The sequence below is a fragment of the Lactuca saligna genome, chromosome 6 (assembly GCF_052625555.1).
Source record: "Lactuca saligna cultivar CGN05327 chromosome 6, ASM5262555v1, whole genome shotgun sequence".
NCBI classification, from domain to species: Eukaryota; Viridiplantae; Streptophyta; class Magnoliopsida; order Asterales; family Asteraceae; genus Lactuca; species Lactuca saligna.
The window spans coordinates 152,079,673-152,099,464 of NC_136422.1; the positions used below are offsets into that span (position 1 = coordinate 152,079,673).

A 19,792-nucleotide genomic window follows, 5' to 3' on the forward strand; every position below is an offset into this window, starting at 1 on the left:
TATGTGTGTGTGTGTGTGTGTGTGTGAGAGAGAGAGTGGTGGTGGGGATGGGCGTGGGAGAAGGAAGTGAATGTCGAGAAGAAGAAGTCAAGGATGAAGGAGATGAGAACTAGAGTTGTTTATAAAATGACAAAGTAATGGTCTCTCCGGTTCATAAAATGACAAAGTAACAAAAAATATACAAAATAACAATAGATTGATCATTGTGTTGGTGGTTAATAGAGAAAGATAATAGTGTTAGGCAAAAAAAAAACACTATCAAAACCATAAAAACAATATGTATTACCTTTTGAAAATTTAAACTAAAAGGATGGTTGGGATTGCTTATATAAACAACTTATATTTATTTGTAAAGGTGTTTATTAACTTATCTCGTGTGAAATTAGAGTTTGAAAAAGAAATGTTTGAATTAGTTTATCTGACATTATAACGAAATAAGTTTGACAAATTATTTTTAATGGTTGGTAAACTTTTATTTTATGTGTAATAATGAAACAACTTATTGAAAACTTCTTAAATAAGTAGAAAGTGACTTATAAAACTCATTATTTAAATCAATAACTGTTTATGTAATCACTTAAAATAGGTATGAAAGGTATGAGTTCATGTTATAACACTTTTTTTTGCCACCTTAAATGGTAAGCTTTACACCAAAATAATTTCCATGTCATCTTTTTTTTTCTTTTTTTTTCGAGATTCTTTTTTTAAATAAATATAAAAGTAAATATAATTTTATAAAAACCTACTATTTAAATAAAAACTTATCATTTAAATTGAAAACAAAAGCATTACAGGACACAAAGAAAAAGGTACGATAAATTAAAAACATACAATGATCCTAAAAATTGAAATTCTAACTGTAACATCCCAAAAATACAGTTTAAAAATTCCGTTTTAATTTAATAATAAAACCATAGTCATCGAACATCATATAAAAACCATAAATAGTGTATCTCAAAATATCGTAACAATTGTCAAAATATCAGAGTATAAACATCCCAAGCTGAATAGATGGTGTGTGTACTGCAATCTTCCCGAGCTCCTCTTTTGAAAACTGAGTACTTGAAATCAAAACTAAAACTGTAAGCACGAAGCTTAGTGAGCTCCCCCAAACTACCACATACCATAAAATAACATATAAAGCAAATATCGGGCCTTGCCCACTGCATCGGACCGAAGTCCAGATTAACTAGGGCCTCGCTCACTACATCGGACCGTAGTCCGAAATAACTAGGGCCTCACCCACTGCATCGGACCGAAGTCCGGACTAACTAGGGCCTCGCCCACTGCATCGGACCGAAGTCAGGAATAACTAGGGCCTTGCCCACTGCATCAGACCGAAGTCCGGAATAACTAGGGTCTTGCCCGCTACATCGGACCGAAGTCCGGACTAACTAGGGCCTCGCCCGCTGCAGCATAACGAAGTCCGGAATAACTAGGGCCTTGCTCGCTGCATCAGACTGAAGTCCAAAATAAATTGAACATAGCATAAACATGATCGTAAACATATAACATAATCACATATACATGCATGAATCACAAAGACATCAAGCATACAAAACTACTTCTCGGGACTACCCCGACATTGGACCACAGTCCGGAACGACTATCATCTAAATGGGCCGACATTGTGGCCGTAGACCCACTCCTACTGGAAGGAAACTCATCTCACATGCTGAAGTCCCGCTGATAAAACCATAGCTGTTGGATGAAAGATTCCCGGTCTGTCAATATCAAAATAACACCCAATTAATAATTGGGTTCCAACACATATATCGATAAGTCCATCCTTGGGGTAAAAGACTGCTTTATCCCATTCAAACTCAAGGCCCAATAAAAGGCCCAAAAGTCTAATAATAGACCAAGGCCTAACTATGGCCAATCTACAATTAAATTTCCCAATTAGACCCAAGTCTCTACATGGTCTTGATCAAAGGCAACCATTTAGTCCAGTCCAAAATTTGGCATTTTAATGGCCCCATAACATATAACCATCAAGGCCCAAACTATGGCCCAATTTTCCAAATTGGGCCCAAACCCTCACATGGGTCTTACTCTAGGCCCATTAAATTATTCTAAGCCTAATTGCTTGTTCTTGGATGGCCCATTATCATCCCAATCATCAAAACCCAATAGAAAGCCCAACTCAAGGTCCAAGTGAAACTAGGGTTTCACATAAAATGATAATTAGGGTTAAATGTTTCTCACTTAACCCAATAAGGACTCAATCCATTAAGTCCTTTACTCTACTAGATAAGTGATATGTGATAATTGGGCTTATTACACAATCCAATCCAAATGGCTCAAAAGTGGGTCCAAATAAGTCCAAGGCCCAAATACTCACAGTTAGGGTTTTCCACTCACACATGACCCAATAGGCCCAAAACTAATCCTTAAGCCCATTAGGGTTTTGGCTAGGTTCATTAGGGTTTTGCTTGTGGGGCAACACCCACTACCACCTCGGGTAGTGGCGGTAAATGGCGGCTCACGGTGGTGGTTTGAGTTTCTTTTCATTATTCTTTTGGAAATTACAATTACAATGCTTAATCCAAAGATAAAGACACACACACACACACACTAACTAGCATACACACACAACCACCCTAGTGGTGGCTGGTGGTGGCTCGTGGGGGCGGTGGCTTTTTTCAGGCCAAATAAAACACACCACACAAACCCAACGGAAAATACACCCACCCACGCTATAATCTTGCAAGCAACTCCAGCCACCCCCTTGGTGGCCCACAGAGGTTCGGAAGCAGCATAGTTGACGGCGACAACCACCATGGCCGGCTGCCATGGTGGTTCTTCATGGCTAGCACCCATCAGAAGAGACGTACCAACCTTTATTAGATTCTGAAACAGCAACTCGATCGCACCTAATCCCTTGCAACGACAGGCGGTGATGGGTGACGACCGGAGCAATTGGAAGGTTGCTTGGTGGCAGCAGCGGCCTAAATAAAACGAAGACGGGAGAACGTCTGCAGTAAGGAGACGATGCGCGTAACACAACAACGACCACGATGCCCGTCGATGGTCATAGTCCTCAACCACACCGGAGCAGCATGGCGGTCTTCAACATGGCGGCTCCTGGTTTCATCGTTGACCAGCATGGCGATAGAGTGGCGGCTATCGGCGACTAGAATGCAGAAGCTCTCAACAACAACGCACATAGCGGTGACGGAGTGGCAGCGTCGGAGAATGGAGAAGGAGAGTGGTGGCGGCGCTGCAAGTTAAAGAAAGGGAAGGGAAATGGTGATCAGTGCTTAGAGGTTGGTGGCTGCAACCTTTTCTTTAGGGATAGAGTTCTCGTAAGGATATATACTATGTGCCTCTCTAACTTATTTTGATATTAACAAGATCAGCCCCTCCAATCCTATTTTCTCTCAAAATGAGTCCATAATTTACCCATTTAACCCTGGCTTTGGAAATCCCTTTCAATTTAAATCCATAAATTACCAAACGCACCCTGACCTCCGAAATCCTTTTCAATTTAATCCCGAACTTACACTTTTAACCCTTAACTTTTAAAATTCTTCACAAATGAGTCTGGAGCTTATATTTACTAATTTATTTAAATAAACGGGGCATTACACTACCCTTATTTTTTTTGCAAGTCTACGCCTTTAACGCTACCACTTCAAGATCTTCGGGAGCCAAACCTTCGATGTTTGTCTTAAGAATTGTCAAGTCATTTATCAGTTCTTCTCGCTCAGCGGTTTCTTGCTGTCAAAGTATTTACATGTGCTCAGTTGGGTCAAAAATATGGTTTATACTTTACTTTTCTAGAAAAATTGTATTTTTGTGTCTTGGACCGTAAACAGCTTAGTGTTTACGGCCATTTAAGTGTTTACAGTCAGTGTTTACGGCCGTAAACCCATTTACAGCCCATGTTACCCTTGTATATGTATAGGTGTTAGGGGTGATGAGTAGAGATTGATGAACAGAAGAGAGTGCACGGTCTAGAGAGAAGAGTGTGTGTTAGTGTGTGTGAAGCTGTTGTATCCGGATCTCCATTCATATCAATACATACAAGATTCATATTATTCTTCTTCTCTTTCTCTTCTATTTGATCTGACATCATCCGTTTGATTGGGATTCCGCACCATCAAACGGATCTGATTAATACACAAGCAGATTAGGGACTTACAATTGGTATCAGAGCTTGGATTGTATCAGTCAATTTTGCCAGATCTGGAGCTAATTTAATCTTATTTTCGAAATATTCCTTGCGTTATTGGATACATCTCTAAAAAAGAAAGGGGGTTTGTTCTTTGCGTTTTTCATAAAAACGGATTTTTGATCGAGTTTTGGAGCAAAAAGGGGCAAAACTCGGTGTTTTCGGTCGTAACCAGCGAGGGGATGGCGGCTAGAGTTTCCGAAGTTTATGGCCCGGGAGTTTACGGCCCAGGAGCATGCGGTCCGAGTTTTCGGCCTAGTAGTGTTTCCGGCCTTGCTAGCAGCAACCTCGCATCACATTTAAAAAAAATTGGAGGCTGATTTTGAGGTGTCGTCGCTTCGCATTTAAAAGAAATAGGAGGTGGATTTTTAAGTGCTAAGGTTCGATCTCAAGACCTCACGGTCATAAACACAACGCCTTATCCAACTCGGCTACCTGATCCCTTGTTACAATCTTTCGAAATTTAATTCATAACCCGTTATTCTCGGTTTCAACTTTCAAAATTTGACACTTTTAACCCAAAATTCAATTTCTTTTAGTTTTTTTTTTAAAATTATATATATATATATATATATATATATATATATATATATATATATATATATAATAAAAAATTAATAAATAAAATTATATTTTGATTTTGACTTTTATTTTTTTTTACTTTTCACCTTAAAATTTGACTTTGACTTTCAAGTTTGATATTTGACTTTTTCATTTAACTTTTAAATTTTCAAATTTAGTTTTTCGGTTTGACTTTTAAGTTTGACTTTTGAGTTTAACTTTTTAAATTTGACTTTTAAGGTTGACTTTTGAGTTTAACTTTTTAAATTTGACTTTTAAGGTTGACTTTTGAGGTTTATAATCAAAGGGTTTGACTTTTAAGTTTGATTTTGGCTTCTAGTTGTGCTTTTTAATGGATTTAAAGGTCTACGAGGGAGTTGAAAACATGAAAGAAAGTCCTCAGGATATGTTAAGACAAAATTTCAACATGTTCGATTATATCCCTAGAGAAACCCTGGAGGCTCAGCTGCAGCGATTCACCACTCTCACTACTAAGATGAATATAGTTGGGATCTTCTTGACTAAGTCGGAGATAAACAAAAAGCTACTGTATTCACTTCCCAAATCGTGGGATATGGACGTGGCTGTTGTAACGCGTGTGTTTCCGGGCTTCCCATTTTTAGCAATGTAATAGTCTAGGTTAACATTTGTACACGGGCGGACGCAGAAATTAGTGATAGGGGTTGCGCAATTTTTTTTTCCCATCAGACATAGTATAAAACATTAAAAAAAAAATAAAAAAATTCCGGTCAAACATAATATAAAACATCTATTCATCTAATACAATTTTTTTTTCTAGTTAAACATAATATAACAACGATATAGTAGAATTTAAATTTGTCCTCTTCGTGCAGACATCTTTTGAAACCGCTCCATTACTTTTTCATTATCAACTTTCGCAAGTGCTTCGGTCTCGACATTACACAGCAATGCGTCGTTCAAAAATTCATCGCCAATTTTGTTACGCAAGTCGGTCTTCAAGAGCTTCATCTTTGAAAGACATCTTTCTACACTTGCGGTCGCTACAGGTAATATCAAAGCCAACTTCAATAGCTTATAAACCAAAGGATAAGATCGATGCTTCCCCGTATTAACCATCAAACGAGAAAGGTCGGAAATTCCTTTCAAACTAGCGAAGCGCTCATCTTTGATGCAAGAGTGATAAAATATCTCAAGTTGTCCTTCAAGGTCTATCATATCTGAATCATCAAAGTCATACTTGTATAACTTACCCAACTTTAATAACTTTGATTTGTCAAATTGTGCAAATGAATCACAAGGGCTCAAAGCACCTATGTATTCTAGTAATTGGGTGCTTGTTTCACTAAATCGATCCCGATATTCTGTAAGTTGCATATCTACCACCGTGTTGAAGATTTCAACCTCAAAATGAAACCTATTAGTCTTTGTAGTCCTACGGTTTCTCGCACCAATATACAACTCTTCCATATCCAAAGTATCAATTTCGTGTGTTTCACAAAAAGAGGATACTTTTGGCAAAATGCTAGCAAACCCTATGTTTCTAAAAGATTGCAATGCCTCCATTGTCCCTCTAACCATCGAAGCCGCTTCTAAAATGTCTAGATCTTTTCTTTGAAGTTGCTTTGACAATGTACCCGTGACGTGTAAAATGTCATACATCATATGTAAGTAAAACACGAACTCATATGATTTAAAATATGCTAAGATTCTAGATGCTTGTTGACGGTTTGCCAATGACCCTCCCTCCTCTTTCACAAAATCTAAAACTACAAGAACATCCGTAAATAACTTCATCAAACTTGTGAGTGTGTTGAAATGTGAACCCCATCTTTTTTCTCCCGCTCGAACAAGTGTAGTCTCTCGATTTAGCCCTCTTCCGGTTTCAAGTTCACCACTACACAAGCCTTTTTGCACCCTTTCTCTTGCTTGCTCTCGTAGTAAGTCTTTTCTTTTACACGATGCACAAACTACATTAACCACCAACGAAATTTGCTCAAAAAAGTCACTAACACCATCATGCTTCTTTGCTACAGCCACAACTACTAATTGAAGTTGGTGTGCAAAGCAATGTACATAAAAAGCCGTGTCATTCTCTTGTAATATCAAAGCTTTCAAACCATTGAATTCCCCTCGCATATTGCTAGCCCCATCATAACCTTGTCCTCTTATCTATTAAAATTTAAAACAATATATATATATATATATATATATATATATATATATATATATATATATATATATATATATATATATATATTAAATTGAGATAACAAAAAAACTAAAGAATAAATTACCTGACTAAAACTCAACTTATTACTTCTAAGTACTTCATTTATGGCGTTTTTGAGTGTCAAAGAAGACGTATCCTTCACGTGCACTAGACCTATGAATCTTTCTTTCACAAAGCCAAGAGTATCGACATAACGCAAAACAATAGCCATTTGTTCCTTTTTTTAAACATCACTAGATTCATCAACTAGTAAAGCAAAAACATGTTGACCAATCTCTTCACGAATACTCAAAAGTACTTCTTGTGCAACACATTGCACAAGTTCTTTTTGAATTTTAGGGGAAATTAGTTGATTGTTTTTTGGAGCATTTTCTAAAGTATTGTTGAAAATATCTTCACTAGTCTCTCGAATGGCTTTTAACACTTCAATGTATAGCCCTCTATTTTCCGAGTTAACCGACTCGTCATGACCACGAAACGGTAAACCGGTTTTCAATAAAAGTCTAACAACAATAACAGAAACACGTAATCGAGCTTTATATTTATGATCCTCTGCTTCGGTTTGCCTCCTAAAGAGTACATTGATAGCTTGTTTTTCCCTCATTAAAAACTCACACTTTTCTTTTGCTTTGTTGTGAAAACTATCAATACCACCCACATGAGTCCGAAATGCATCTTTTTTATTCCAAGTATCAAAACCTTGAGAAACAAATGCATCTCTCCCTCCTTTTTGTCCCATGAGGTCCCCACACAAATAACAATATAAACAATATGCACTATCCTTTTTCACACTATATTCCAACCAATCAAAGTCATCAAACCATGAAGGAACGAATCTTCTAAATCTATCACCAATTTTTTTTAGGAAACTTATGTGCCCTTACTTGACACGGTCCTTGAAGCAAATATGTTCTTCTTACATCATCTCTTATATTTGGTTTGTAACTTGTAATCAATGGCCTATCCGCCAGGTCATTTGGAAGATCCTTCAAGTCAACATTATCATTAGGTTGGTTAGAGCATTGTGTTTGTGGAGTTGCATTAGAAACCGAAGGGATTGATTGATTGGTGATTGGTGTTTGTGGAGTTGCATTAGGATTAGAAACGGAAGGCATTGATTGATTGGTGATTGGTATTTGGGAACATTCTTCACGACTTTCATTAGGATTAGGTCTTTGTCTTTTGGTAAAAAAAACCACTTAGTTTAACCTATAAAAACATAACAATGACTTCAATAAAACAACTTGCTTTCACCTAATCAAACAATAAATTCAATAAAAACATAACAATTACACCTAATCAAACAATGACTTCAATAAAACAAGTTGGTTTCACCTAATCAAACAATAAATTAAATAAAACATATCAATTTCATCTAATCAAACAATCAATTCAATAAAACAAGTTGCTTTAACCTAATCAAACAATAAATTCAATAAAACATATCAATTTCACATAATCAAACAATCAATTCAATAAAAAAACATAGCAATATAACCTAAGCAAACAATATAACTTCAACAAAACAAATCAATTTCACTCAAATCAATCACTAACTTCAAAAACACATCAATTTCAAATATCTTAATGAATTGGTAATTGGTAAAACTTACTTGCTTCATTGTGAAATCGATCAAGACATCAAGTATTGTGAATTTTGATCCATGAAACCATTGAAATCGATCAAGCCTCAGCCCTCAAGGTCGATTGATCAATTGAATTTTGGGCCAAAAGAAAGTCGATACTGTCGTGACTCGTGCGTGCCTACAGCCTCCTGCTTCGGCCTTCCCTTCGTGCGTCCCTCTATTCTTATTTCTTCGATCGTGTTTTTTTTTTCCTTTCAACCAATTGATGGATTATAATTTCACAATTAGGATTATTGGGCTATCTTTTTTAAAAGCAATTAACCCAATTGCTAATTTATCAAATTAAGTTTCGTTTGGGTTTTAGGGCTTTAGACAATTGGACTAACTACAATTGAATAAAACATTTGGCTCGTTATTATTTTTTTTCGTTCGGTAATTCCCGAAAGAGTGAAAATATTTTTTTATGTACTTGCACAATTTTTTTAGTAGGTGCACGATTTTTTTTACGTAGTGTCACAATAGATAAAAATAAAAATAAAAAAAAAAATTCTACTTCATACGCGGAAGCTAGGTGTTGCCGGTGCCACACCGGGCACCTAGCTAGGACCGCCCTTGCCTTTGTAACCCGTTTTGAAATAATATAAGTGTATTATTTGAGTATTATGAGTTTTGTGTTTAATTGCTTAATTATATGGTTTGATTAATTAAGAATAAAAACAAGCGTCAAAATTTAAGTGTAAAATAAACTTGATATCTTTAGATAATGTTGTAGTAGTTGAAACAAGGTTTCCGAAGATATAAAGAATGCCGAAATCCGAGTTATAACGAGGAAGTTATGACCTGTCGAAGTTTCGCGACAGAACCGGCAACGTTGAATGACGTGAAAAGTGAAATTTACGTTAGAGCGATAGTTAGCCTTAGTGATCTAAACGAGAATCGAAGATCTCGTTGTTAATATCAAAGCGATAAAAAGTTAGGCGAGAACGGACGTCAAACGAAGAAGTTATGAATTTATAACGAAATTTTCTGTCCCGGCCTATTAAAAATAAATAATAAAAATAAAGTCAAAATTAGCCGATGGAGTCTAAACAAAAGTTGTAGAGCGTAGTCTTACCTTCGCGTGGATATAAAGAATGTCAAAAACGGAGTTCGTATGAAGAAGATATGAATTTTCGAAGTTTATTAAATAATTGATAATTAAATTTAATTATTAAATTCGGTATTATACGAAGACGAGTCACCGGAATCATTCGGAGTACGCCCCGCGTACAGCGAAGAGTGTCGACACTTCGGATGACAAACGCCATGACGACTTCGGAGCATCACGCCCCGCGTACTGGGAGGTTCCAGCTTCCTATAAATAGGATGCGAGGGGTCCAGGCATACTTGCTCATTTCTCCTCCATTTTGTGCCGAAGCTCTGCATTTTTACCCCTGAAGCCCCGGTAATATTCTCGAGTCCCGAGATCCCGAAGATCCCGAGAAGTGCGGTTTCCGAGCCGAAGCTCTGCCCGTGAGAAGTTCGACTTTTGTAGAGATCTTCCAGATCTGCTGAGGATTACTACTTCTACAAGCCGTAGTGTTGTCCGATCATCTTCTGATCAAGTGAGTGTGTAGTTACTTTCTTCTAACGCATAATTATGAAGTGTTTTATACGAAATACGTGTTATGTGTATAGTTTTGTTGTTATGTACGTGAATGTATATTCACTCTCTTCAATCTCATAGATCTGATTTGTTTTCTATGAAATACGTGTTATGTGGGTATGCCTCATCTGTTATGTGAAATATGTATTGGATGAAAATGCTATACAGGTTTTAAACTATGTATAAAAATATATATTTTTATCTACTAATATGTTGGATAGAACATGGGTAGATAGTTGGTGTGTAATAAACAGATGAGAGGCCTTGATGTTGTTGTTATTGACCTAGTTATTCAGCGGAGTATGGATAACTACCACAGACTCCTTCTAGACAGTCTCGTGGAACGCTAGCAGGTTCATAACCTATAGGTGTTGTGAACGATGTGTTCACTGGTGTACTCTATCCCCCTCATAGTTGCCTTTAGGATATCTATTGTTGAAGAAACCCCTTAGCAGTAATGTCCGTCCCGATGAAAATCCTAGATTAGGTCCCTTGAGATAGATGTTGTTTTAGGGACGTAAAGTGAGGATAACGGGAATGGGTAATCGGGATAGTGATTAGTTGGTGAAATTAAATATAATTTATTTATTGGGGGTTGAAAACCCTATATGCTCACCAGGCCCCCAAGCCTGACCTACTCAGTAGGGGTGTGTATGGGGCGGTTTGGTTCGGTTATTGGTCAAAATCGAACCATAACCATTATGATTGGTTAATACATTTTGATAACCATTGTGTATGGTTAATATTGGTTATGGTTAATGATTTTTTCCGGTTAATGGTTAATATTGGTTAACCATAACGTTCAAAATAATATAAATGCGAAAGTATAGTAGCACAAAAAAATGAAAAGAGAATACAAAAAATCATTGACGCCAATGTTTGTAACTTAGCTTATAGTAATAGAATAAAATGTGTACCTTTGATACTCAAAGTGAGATAACACATAGTCACATTCAAAATCAAAAACATTCAATAAAAAGTATAAAACATTAAAAAATTAACATTAATAACTTCATATATTGATAATTGATATTAACATTAAAATAAAGTCAAATATCCATACACGTTCAATGCAATTAAATCAAAAACTATAAAATAAAATAGCTAAACATTTATATTACGTGTTATCTGGATAAAAAAAAGCAATCACTTATATACATTCAACGTGATCAAGTCAAAAACAATAAATAAAAAAAGACAATTTTAAAAAAAAAAATACATTCTTAAAATATCACGAAGTGGAGAAGAACCAAAACTTAACTTACCTAGAAGTTTTGATTATAAATTAAAAAAATCCTTCGAATAGAACTATAAAGTCAAAACAATCTTTGATTAGGATTAACGGCGTGAGAAACCTCCGATTAGGATTATGAGTGTGAAAATTAAACTAATTGTGAATAATGTTTACAAATTATAGAATTAGCCAATTAGGAATTACAACATTAAGGTTGGACGGAATGGAAGCGGCAAAGGGGTGAGGGAAGCTTCCCTCACTCTAGAACACCATCCTTTGGGTGAGGGAAGTAACCCGCGGGAAAGAGGTGGGGGGAGGGGGTGCCGTACTCTCTCTCTTCATGCTATTGGACAGTTTTTTTAATTTTTTTAATATTTATAAAATTATATACCTACTAAAAATATATATCAAAATTCATGGTTTTTAATTCCCTACAAAATGAGTATAATATATGTATGAAATATATTTAAAAATAAATAAATAAAAAATAATGAGGGAAGTTTCTCACCCATTCATTGGGTTTAGGTGAGGGAAATGGTGGTGTGGCCCACAAAAAGTAAGGGAAACATCCATCCCATACCCTCGAGTCTAATCAATAAACTCACTCATGCATGATTGGAAAATTGTGTTTGTCAGCACAATCTGCGTGATCATCATTTGATAGTTTGATTGCACGTTCATCTCCTGATTAGTGAGGATTAATAAATTATATTTTGAAATTTTAATGGGTCTTAAATAAGTTTGACTATATTATTTTATATATAATCTATAATTTTTATGTATTAAAATATAAACTTAGCGGTTCGGTTAATCATGGTTCGGTTAACCTATAAAACCATAACCGGACCATTTGTTATCGGTTAACAAAAATTAGAAACCGAACCAACGGTTTTTAAAACGGTTCGGTTATTATGGTTCGGTTATATTGGTTAATTTGGTTATGGTTCGGTTTTTCGGTTATTATGCTCACCCCTACTACTCAGTTTTATTTGTATTACAGGAAGTGGCGCAAGGGCGTAAGATGGATGAACCATCAAGTTGTTTTGTTTACAAGTCTGCATATGTATATATTTGTTGAATGGCTTGTAATGTTATCGTTTATGCTTATTGGTCTGTATCGGAACATGACACCCCGAGTTTTGATTATATAATGAAAATACATGTCTTTTATGAAATGCTTTGGTAAACATTGTTTTATCATGTTTTGTTTTTGGGAACAAATTCCGCAACTCTTTCAAATCAAAAGGATGTACTCTGAAATTATTTTAAAAAGCATAAATGAAAATCGGTCTTTTCTGGCCGTGATTTTGGGGATGTCACAGTTGTCATCAAGAAGACAAAAGATCTCAATCGTCTTAGTCTTGCTGATATATTTGAAGAACTTGACGCTTTGAATTGTCGAAAATCAATGAGTTCCGCAAACATCCCGGTCAATGAAGTTTCATGTACACTATCTAGTGAAGATATGATTAAAATTCTCCGTGAACATAATGATTGCTAAAAAGGGAAGTCGAGAACCTAAAATACAAAGGATATCAACATAGGAAAGGACAGAAACCCCTGAAGGCTGAATTAGAAGCAAAAATCAAAGACTTTAGGAAGCTTCAGGAAGAGTATAGCAACAAGTGTGAAAATTATGACTATATAAAGAGACAACTTGCTGCTGTAACTGAAGAACTTGACACTTTGAAAATTAAGTGTGGAAAAACAGATGTTATTTTCAAAAATTATATTGCGTCAAGTCAGACAGTCGAGTCCTTATTTGAAACCCAATCAAAACTCAAAGATAATCAAAACAAGGGTCTAGGGTATGATAGTGTTCCTCCACATTTCAATCATAACTACACATCCATTCCTATGACACAGGAAGAAATTGACAGGGAGGCACATCTTCAATATGGAAAACCAGCTGGATTTGTGTTAGGAGGTATTCAGGTTGAAAATACTAATGTTTCTACCTCATGTGCAGGTAAAGTAGCAGAAGATGAGAACAAGGAGAACACTAGTGAACAAACCAATGACTCCTTGAACTCGAAATATGTTGCTTCGAATTTTGTTACTCCTAACAAACCTGCTGTTTAGAAATACAGGCCTTCAATTCCAACGCAACAGAGTGCTTGTTGCAAGTGTGCATGTGGGATCAACAAGAGACAAGGCAAGGATACGCCACCAGGGGCAGGAAGAAACAACTTCATAGTGAAGAAAAAGACATGCTTTCACTGTGGAACACCTGGACACATTTCCAGAAATTGTCCTAATCGCGCATATGTTCCCTACTACGCACAAGGATGGCAGAATGCACCAAGTGGGAGATTTTAAAAAGGAACTCACTCAAGGTCACGTTCAGATTATGGTGACTGGAATGTGCAGAAGGCCAAAAAACAAACCAACAAGGCCAAGAATCAAAATCCCAAGGACAAGAAGGGAATGTCGGCCTAGAAGCCAAGCTCAAGAGATGCTCCTGTGAAGCCTAGACCGGTTAGGTCAAATTCATCTCAACGGCCGACATCAAGATCAAAAGAAAGTACTAAGCCACCCATCAGATTGAAAAAGAAATGGGTTAAACCCAACTACAAGTGGGTTCCGAAGGCTCAATATCCCAAATCAACTAATGACTCTAATATTTCTTCATCTTCTGTTTGTGATAAACAGGATATGTCATGGGAGAAAGTATTTTGCGTAGACGACAAAGGTCGACCCAGTTTCAAAATGGACTGCGTTCCAAAGACCAACTGATCCTGCTCTGTGTTGGAGCAGCTATGGAGGCATATCATCAGAATTTGGTTTGTTGGTAGTGACTATCTCAGGCACATGATAGGAGGCATCTCTCAACTCTAAAACACTCATAATTTTGTTTGAGAGTATGTGTCCTTTGCGGGAAGGGAAGAAAGGAAGGGATCACATGGGGTTTGTGCTTAATGACATGAAGAATTTTTGGATCTGTTCTGAGATTATGCGTGTTGTTCTCAGACCTTCTGGATGCAAATTCAATTGATTAATTACGGTTTGCGTTTTCTTCTCTATACTCCTGAATTTATCTTACTGTGATTCGTTTTTAAAGACAATTTTTCATTTTCTTAATATTTTTTCATTAGTAAGTAAGTTTGGGAAATGATATTAGCAAGTGATAACGTACAATCTGAATCTGCGTAACGTACCTAAATTGAATCGTCTACGCTCTACGCTCAATGCGCTGGTAGGCACGAAAGATTTTAAATGGACTTGACTAGGGAGAGTTGAAGTTAATGAGTTCATGTACTTGACAAACATTGACTTAGTTAGATCCGTTTAGCTTGACATCACGATGTTCGGATAGGTTGAGCAGGGAGATATACATGGGATTCTACCGGTCACATTAAAATAACCCGTATCTAGAACTGTGGATTAACTTTTCCTTGATGTGCGGATTCTGTCCTTAATTCCGGTTTTGATGGGGTGACTGGGGAATTCTGATAAGCTAGGTCTGTAGAAGGTTATTTTCTTGCATTTTGTCTGTTATTCATATGTTGCCTCCTCTGTGTGATCGAGAGATCCGATCTAGACTGTAACATATGCAATTCTATCTTTCTGCATCTTTTCTCTATGCAATTCTTTCTATCTGTTAGCCACATATTGTCTCCTTTTCATGACTTATAATCCGACCTGGTACACAATATATGCAACGTTCTCTTCTCAATCCCTCTAAAACTTCAGTTAGTCATATGTTTCATCCTTTGCGTGATTGGAAGAGATCCGACCTGGATGTACAACATATGCATTCTAAATTTATCTTCTCTCTGAATAATTGTCTGCTCACCTAGTGTAAGGAGTATTTTGGAAGTCCTTGATGGCTCGGGCATGTCAGGGAGTGGGAAACACGTTCTAGTATAATTAAAAATGAACATATACAGATTGTCTGTAGATCTTGCTGCTCAATTTAAGTGGACAACAATATCCCTAGTTGTAGTCAGTTAAATGGTCATAAGAAAATTTTATTTAAGAATTAGGACTGGTAATGATAATAAAAATTATATATATATATATATATATATATGTGTGTGTGTGTGTGTGTGTGTGTCATGTCATTGGTAAATTGTCCAAATTTAGTCACAAATGTTTCGTGCTTAAGTGGACCACAATACTGGCGATCGATCAGACAAAGACGTGAAGATAAGGGTACCGACAAGTGGAATAGGACTGCCCAACAGCTTTGATCCCAAATAGTTTTTTTTTTTTTTTGTTAAATTTGTTCATAATTTTCCTTTATGCAAAAATTTAGGGGGAGAATTAAAAAAATTATTTTTTTTTTTAAAAAATCAAACAAAAATTAAAAAAAAAAATCCAAAAATATGTTTGTTTATGTTTTAATTTGTGTGCTAAGTTTTCTTTTAGTTTTGTTTTGTCTTGAAAACTGATTTCAGGTGTAAATGAAGATTATTCTTTCGACATTCAATCCTTCAACCCCAGAAGCAAGGTGAAGTTGTTCTTGAAGATTATGTGACAGATTTCATTGAAGCCTCCTCAATCAATCTGTTGCTACCTTAAACCTGCTAAAGTGATCTAGTAGATTATTTCTCTCCATTGTTCTCTCTGAAGATTCTCAAGCTGAAAGCGCTTTCTTTTAGAATCAGTACATCAAGCCTCCTCACCCAAGGTGCGTTCAAAGTCAAATCTTGAAGAAAAGCTCGAGTGCTCAAGATGAATTCATTCATTGAAAATTCATCAAGTTCATCTTGAAGTTGTGAAGAATTTGAAGATAAATGCTGAAGCCAAGCTTACAATGAAGATGAACAAGAAATGTCAGCTACTTTTTAGGGGGAGCTTGTTGGGTCATTTAAGAAAAGAAAGTTATAAATCAAAGGGGAGATTGTTGGGTCAAAAATATGGTTTATACTTTACTTTTCTAGAAAAATTATATTTTTGTGTCTTGGACCGTAAACAACTTAGTGTTTATGGCCATTTAAGTGTTTACGGTCAGTGTTTACGGCCGTAAACCCATTTACGGCCCATGTTCTCCGGCCCATGTTCCCCTTGTATATATATAGGTGTTAGGAGTGAGAAGTAGAGATTGATGAACATAAGATAGTGCACGGTCTAGAGAGAAGAGTGTGTGTTAGTGTGTGCGAATCTCTTGTATCTGGATCTCCATTCATATCAATACATACAAGATTCAAATTCTTCTTCTTCTCCTTCTCTTCTATTTGATCTGACATCATCCATTTGATTGGGATTCCGCACCATCAAACGGATCTGATTGATACACAAGCAGATTAGGGACTTACATGATCATGTCTCAGAACATTTTTTCCTTGTTCCAATATTATGTATTCTTGAAATTTCGTTTCAATTTCCTCCATATGTTTTGCTTTCTGTCGACTTCCTCTGTATTTTTTGTCGTGCGCTTAACTTTGATGTGTCCTACCAGTCTTTGTGGAAGGGATATCTCTTCAATGTCGGATGGAATCTAATTGGTGTCGGCGTTGATGTCGATGTAAGTCCATGCATCGGAAACATCAACTAAACTTGAGTTTCGAGATGTCTTAGATTGCACATCCTCTGATGTTGGACATTGATTCATTTTGGATCTTTTCTAAGCATCTCCTGTGGTCTTTCAAACTCAAACGTATGACACATCTTAACTCGATATTGCGTTGTTGCGAATTTAAACAAATTGAAGTCATTGCAAACACTCTTCTTTTCCGAATATAACTTACTGTATATCTGATTGAATTTGGTGCATCTGTTATTCAATTTTTGTCATTTACTCCGTAACATATCAACATTAAGGTACAATTCTTTTTCAAGAAAGCCTGAAATTTAATGAGCCTCGCTTCGCAAAAAAGATTTTTCTTCTTACCATTTCATTTATAATTTTTCAATGTCTCACACCACGCTACCACTAAAGAGTACTAATCATCCATGTCCACCATTGTAGAATTTCTTGACTTTCTGTGGTGTTTGTTTTCCCTTTCCCTTTCCTTCCCTTGCTACTTTCGGCTTCCCTTTCGATAACGATTTCTATTGATGGTCGGGTGGGTGGTGACTGCATGGTTGTTTGCGTTTGGATATTTAGTATCGAAAATGAAGTACCAAATGAGTTTTGTTGTAAATTTTGGTCTTGTCCAAAAAAAACATTTTATTGGAAGTAGCGTGAGGAAGGAAATTGCAACGAGATGGGGTGAGATTGAAATAAATTTGTTGATAAGTTATACAAATTTTGGGTGGTTAATAGGTTAATACAACTCTTGTATCCGACGAATCCGATAAAAGATGTTATGTTCAATTGTGAGTTTGAGTTCGGTGGAGAGTGTTTAGATTTTGCTCTATTTTGTTTGGTAGAAGAAATATTGAAATTGTATAAAACATAAAGAAAAAAGGAACAGTGTGAATAAAAATGAATAAAATAAAATGAGAAGAATGTATATTATTTATATGTAAAAAAATAATAATTTTTTTAAATGAATGACCCTCACCTGTCAATTGACCATTTGAGTTTTTTCTCGTGTTGGACAATGTTTTTTTTTTTTAATGACAAATTTAATAATAAATTACTCCTAAAATTGATTTATGTTTCACACGATATTTCAACCATCAACCTCAAAAAGTGTTTAGATTTTACTCTATTTTGTTTGGTTGAAGAAATATTAAAAGGGGTTGGCTAAAAGTACATCTTATTTTACCATTTAGACAACCCTAATTAATGTTTGAAATATTTTTATCGGTTGAAATTGCATTATTTTCCGAAAAAGATGATTACAAGAAGTTGATTATAGGTTGACTTTTTATATAAATGATTATAAGGTGTCTAAGTGAAACTGTATAAATATTAATAAAAAAAGAATAATGCGAATAAAAATGAGAAAAATAAAATGACCGTTTTGAGTTTCTTCTTGTGTTGGGCAATGTTTTTTTAGAAGTACTAAATTACTTCTAAAATTTATATATGTTTCGACGAGATTGAACAATATTAATGCGGCTTGATTTGATGCCTATGGAGGACGGTGTTCCACCGTTCTTAACGACGTTGTAGGCCCTACCGTTCAACCTAAATCAGTAGACGAGTGCCACCATATTTACCAAAAGTGTAAATTTACTTTTTGATATTTTTTTAGTAGAAATTAATACGAAACGTGTCGACTTGTGACGACTCCTTTATACATTTTTGTTTGACTCGACGGATGATCCATGATTAGTTTTATATGCTAATTGATTGTCTTAGAAATAAAGCTACTTTCATTTATATACCATCGTCACATAAACCCGTTTTACACCATAAGATATTTAAAACAAGTACAACTTTTTCAGATAATTTCAATTGATATTTAGATATCACTTATAACTACAAAATCGTCGATTTATCAGCATCCGTATCTGTTTGAAAAGAAGATCATCTCCTAAAAGGTTAAGGTTTAAGTAATTTATGGAGGAAAGAAATGTCTATTAGCTATTCTAAAAAACTTGAAAACCATCGTTTATAAAGAAATCCAATTTATAAGTTGGGAGACTATGAAAGTAATATTATTATTTTTACTCAACAGTATATGTTCACGTTACGTTGCTTTATTTCTGCCTCATTGTTTAAAATTTTAAAGTATTATTGGTGAATGATTACTTAGAATATGTTAATACATCTAATATTCTACCTATCCTAATCATAACCATGCTACATTGAATCATTCCATATTAAAAGGAGGAATTTAAAGCCATTGCATGTGCTGATGCAGTGATGTGCATCAAGGACAATGAGACTAGACATATGCATAAAACTGGTGGTTTATGGAAACCATCATCCAATCATATGACGTCACAAGTAAACCCACACAACAATTTCTATTTCACAAAATTATGCTGTGTTAGGTTTAAAAAAAAACAACAACATCAACAATAACGTATTGAGTAATCTAACCAATTTTTTTGGGTTTTTTTTTTAAATATAATCAAGTTTTTTTTTAAAAAAATAATAATCTTTTGGAATGGAATGAGTCATTTCAGACCCGACCTTGGCGCAAGCCTAATACTATATATATATATATATATATATATATATATATATATATAGAGAGAGAGAGAGAGAGAGAGAGAGAATCAAATGAGAACACCTAAAAGGTTGAGAGCGCGAAAACAAGTATATTCATTTCTGATTCCGTGTATTCATTTGTGGAGAAATGATAAATTTTTACGTATAATCAACATGAATATGCTTTTTCTCTTCAATTGAAATTAAATGCGTAAAAAATTATCATTTCTCCACAAATAAATACACGGAATTGCAAATGAATATATTTTGTTCTCGCGTTCGCAACCTTTTTTTGTTCTCATTTGATCCTATATATATATATATATATATATATATATATATATATATATATATATATATATATATATATATATATATATA

At 35.3% G+C, this 19,792-nt stretch overlaps 2 protein-coding genes across 2 annotated transcripts; both read right to left on the reverse strand.

Annotated features, from left to right (window-relative positions):
* Positions 1–5,569: 5,569 nt before the first annotated feature.
* Positions 5,570–7,161, reverse strand: LOC145003023 (uncharacterized). The gene is made up of 2 exons (XM_078962186.1): positions 7,015–7,161; positions 5,570–6,889 (listed from the first exon to the last, which is right to left on the reverse strand). The coding sequence occupies exons 1-2, from the start codon at positions 7,159–7,161 to the stop codon at positions 5,570–5,572; spliced, it is 1,467 nt and encodes a 488-aa protein (XP_078818312.1).
* A 12-nt stretch (positions 7,162–7,173) lies between these two features.
* Positions 7,174–8,065, reverse strand: LOC145003024 (uncharacterized). Its single transcript, XM_078962187.1, has 2 exons — positions 7,835–8,065; positions 7,174–7,731 (listed from the first exon to the last, which is right to left on the reverse strand). The coding sequence occupies exons 1-2, from the start codon at positions 8,063–8,065 to the stop codon at positions 7,174–7,176; spliced, it is 789 nt and encodes a 262-aa protein (XP_078818313.1).
* Positions 8,066–19,792: the final 11,727 nt, after the last annotated feature.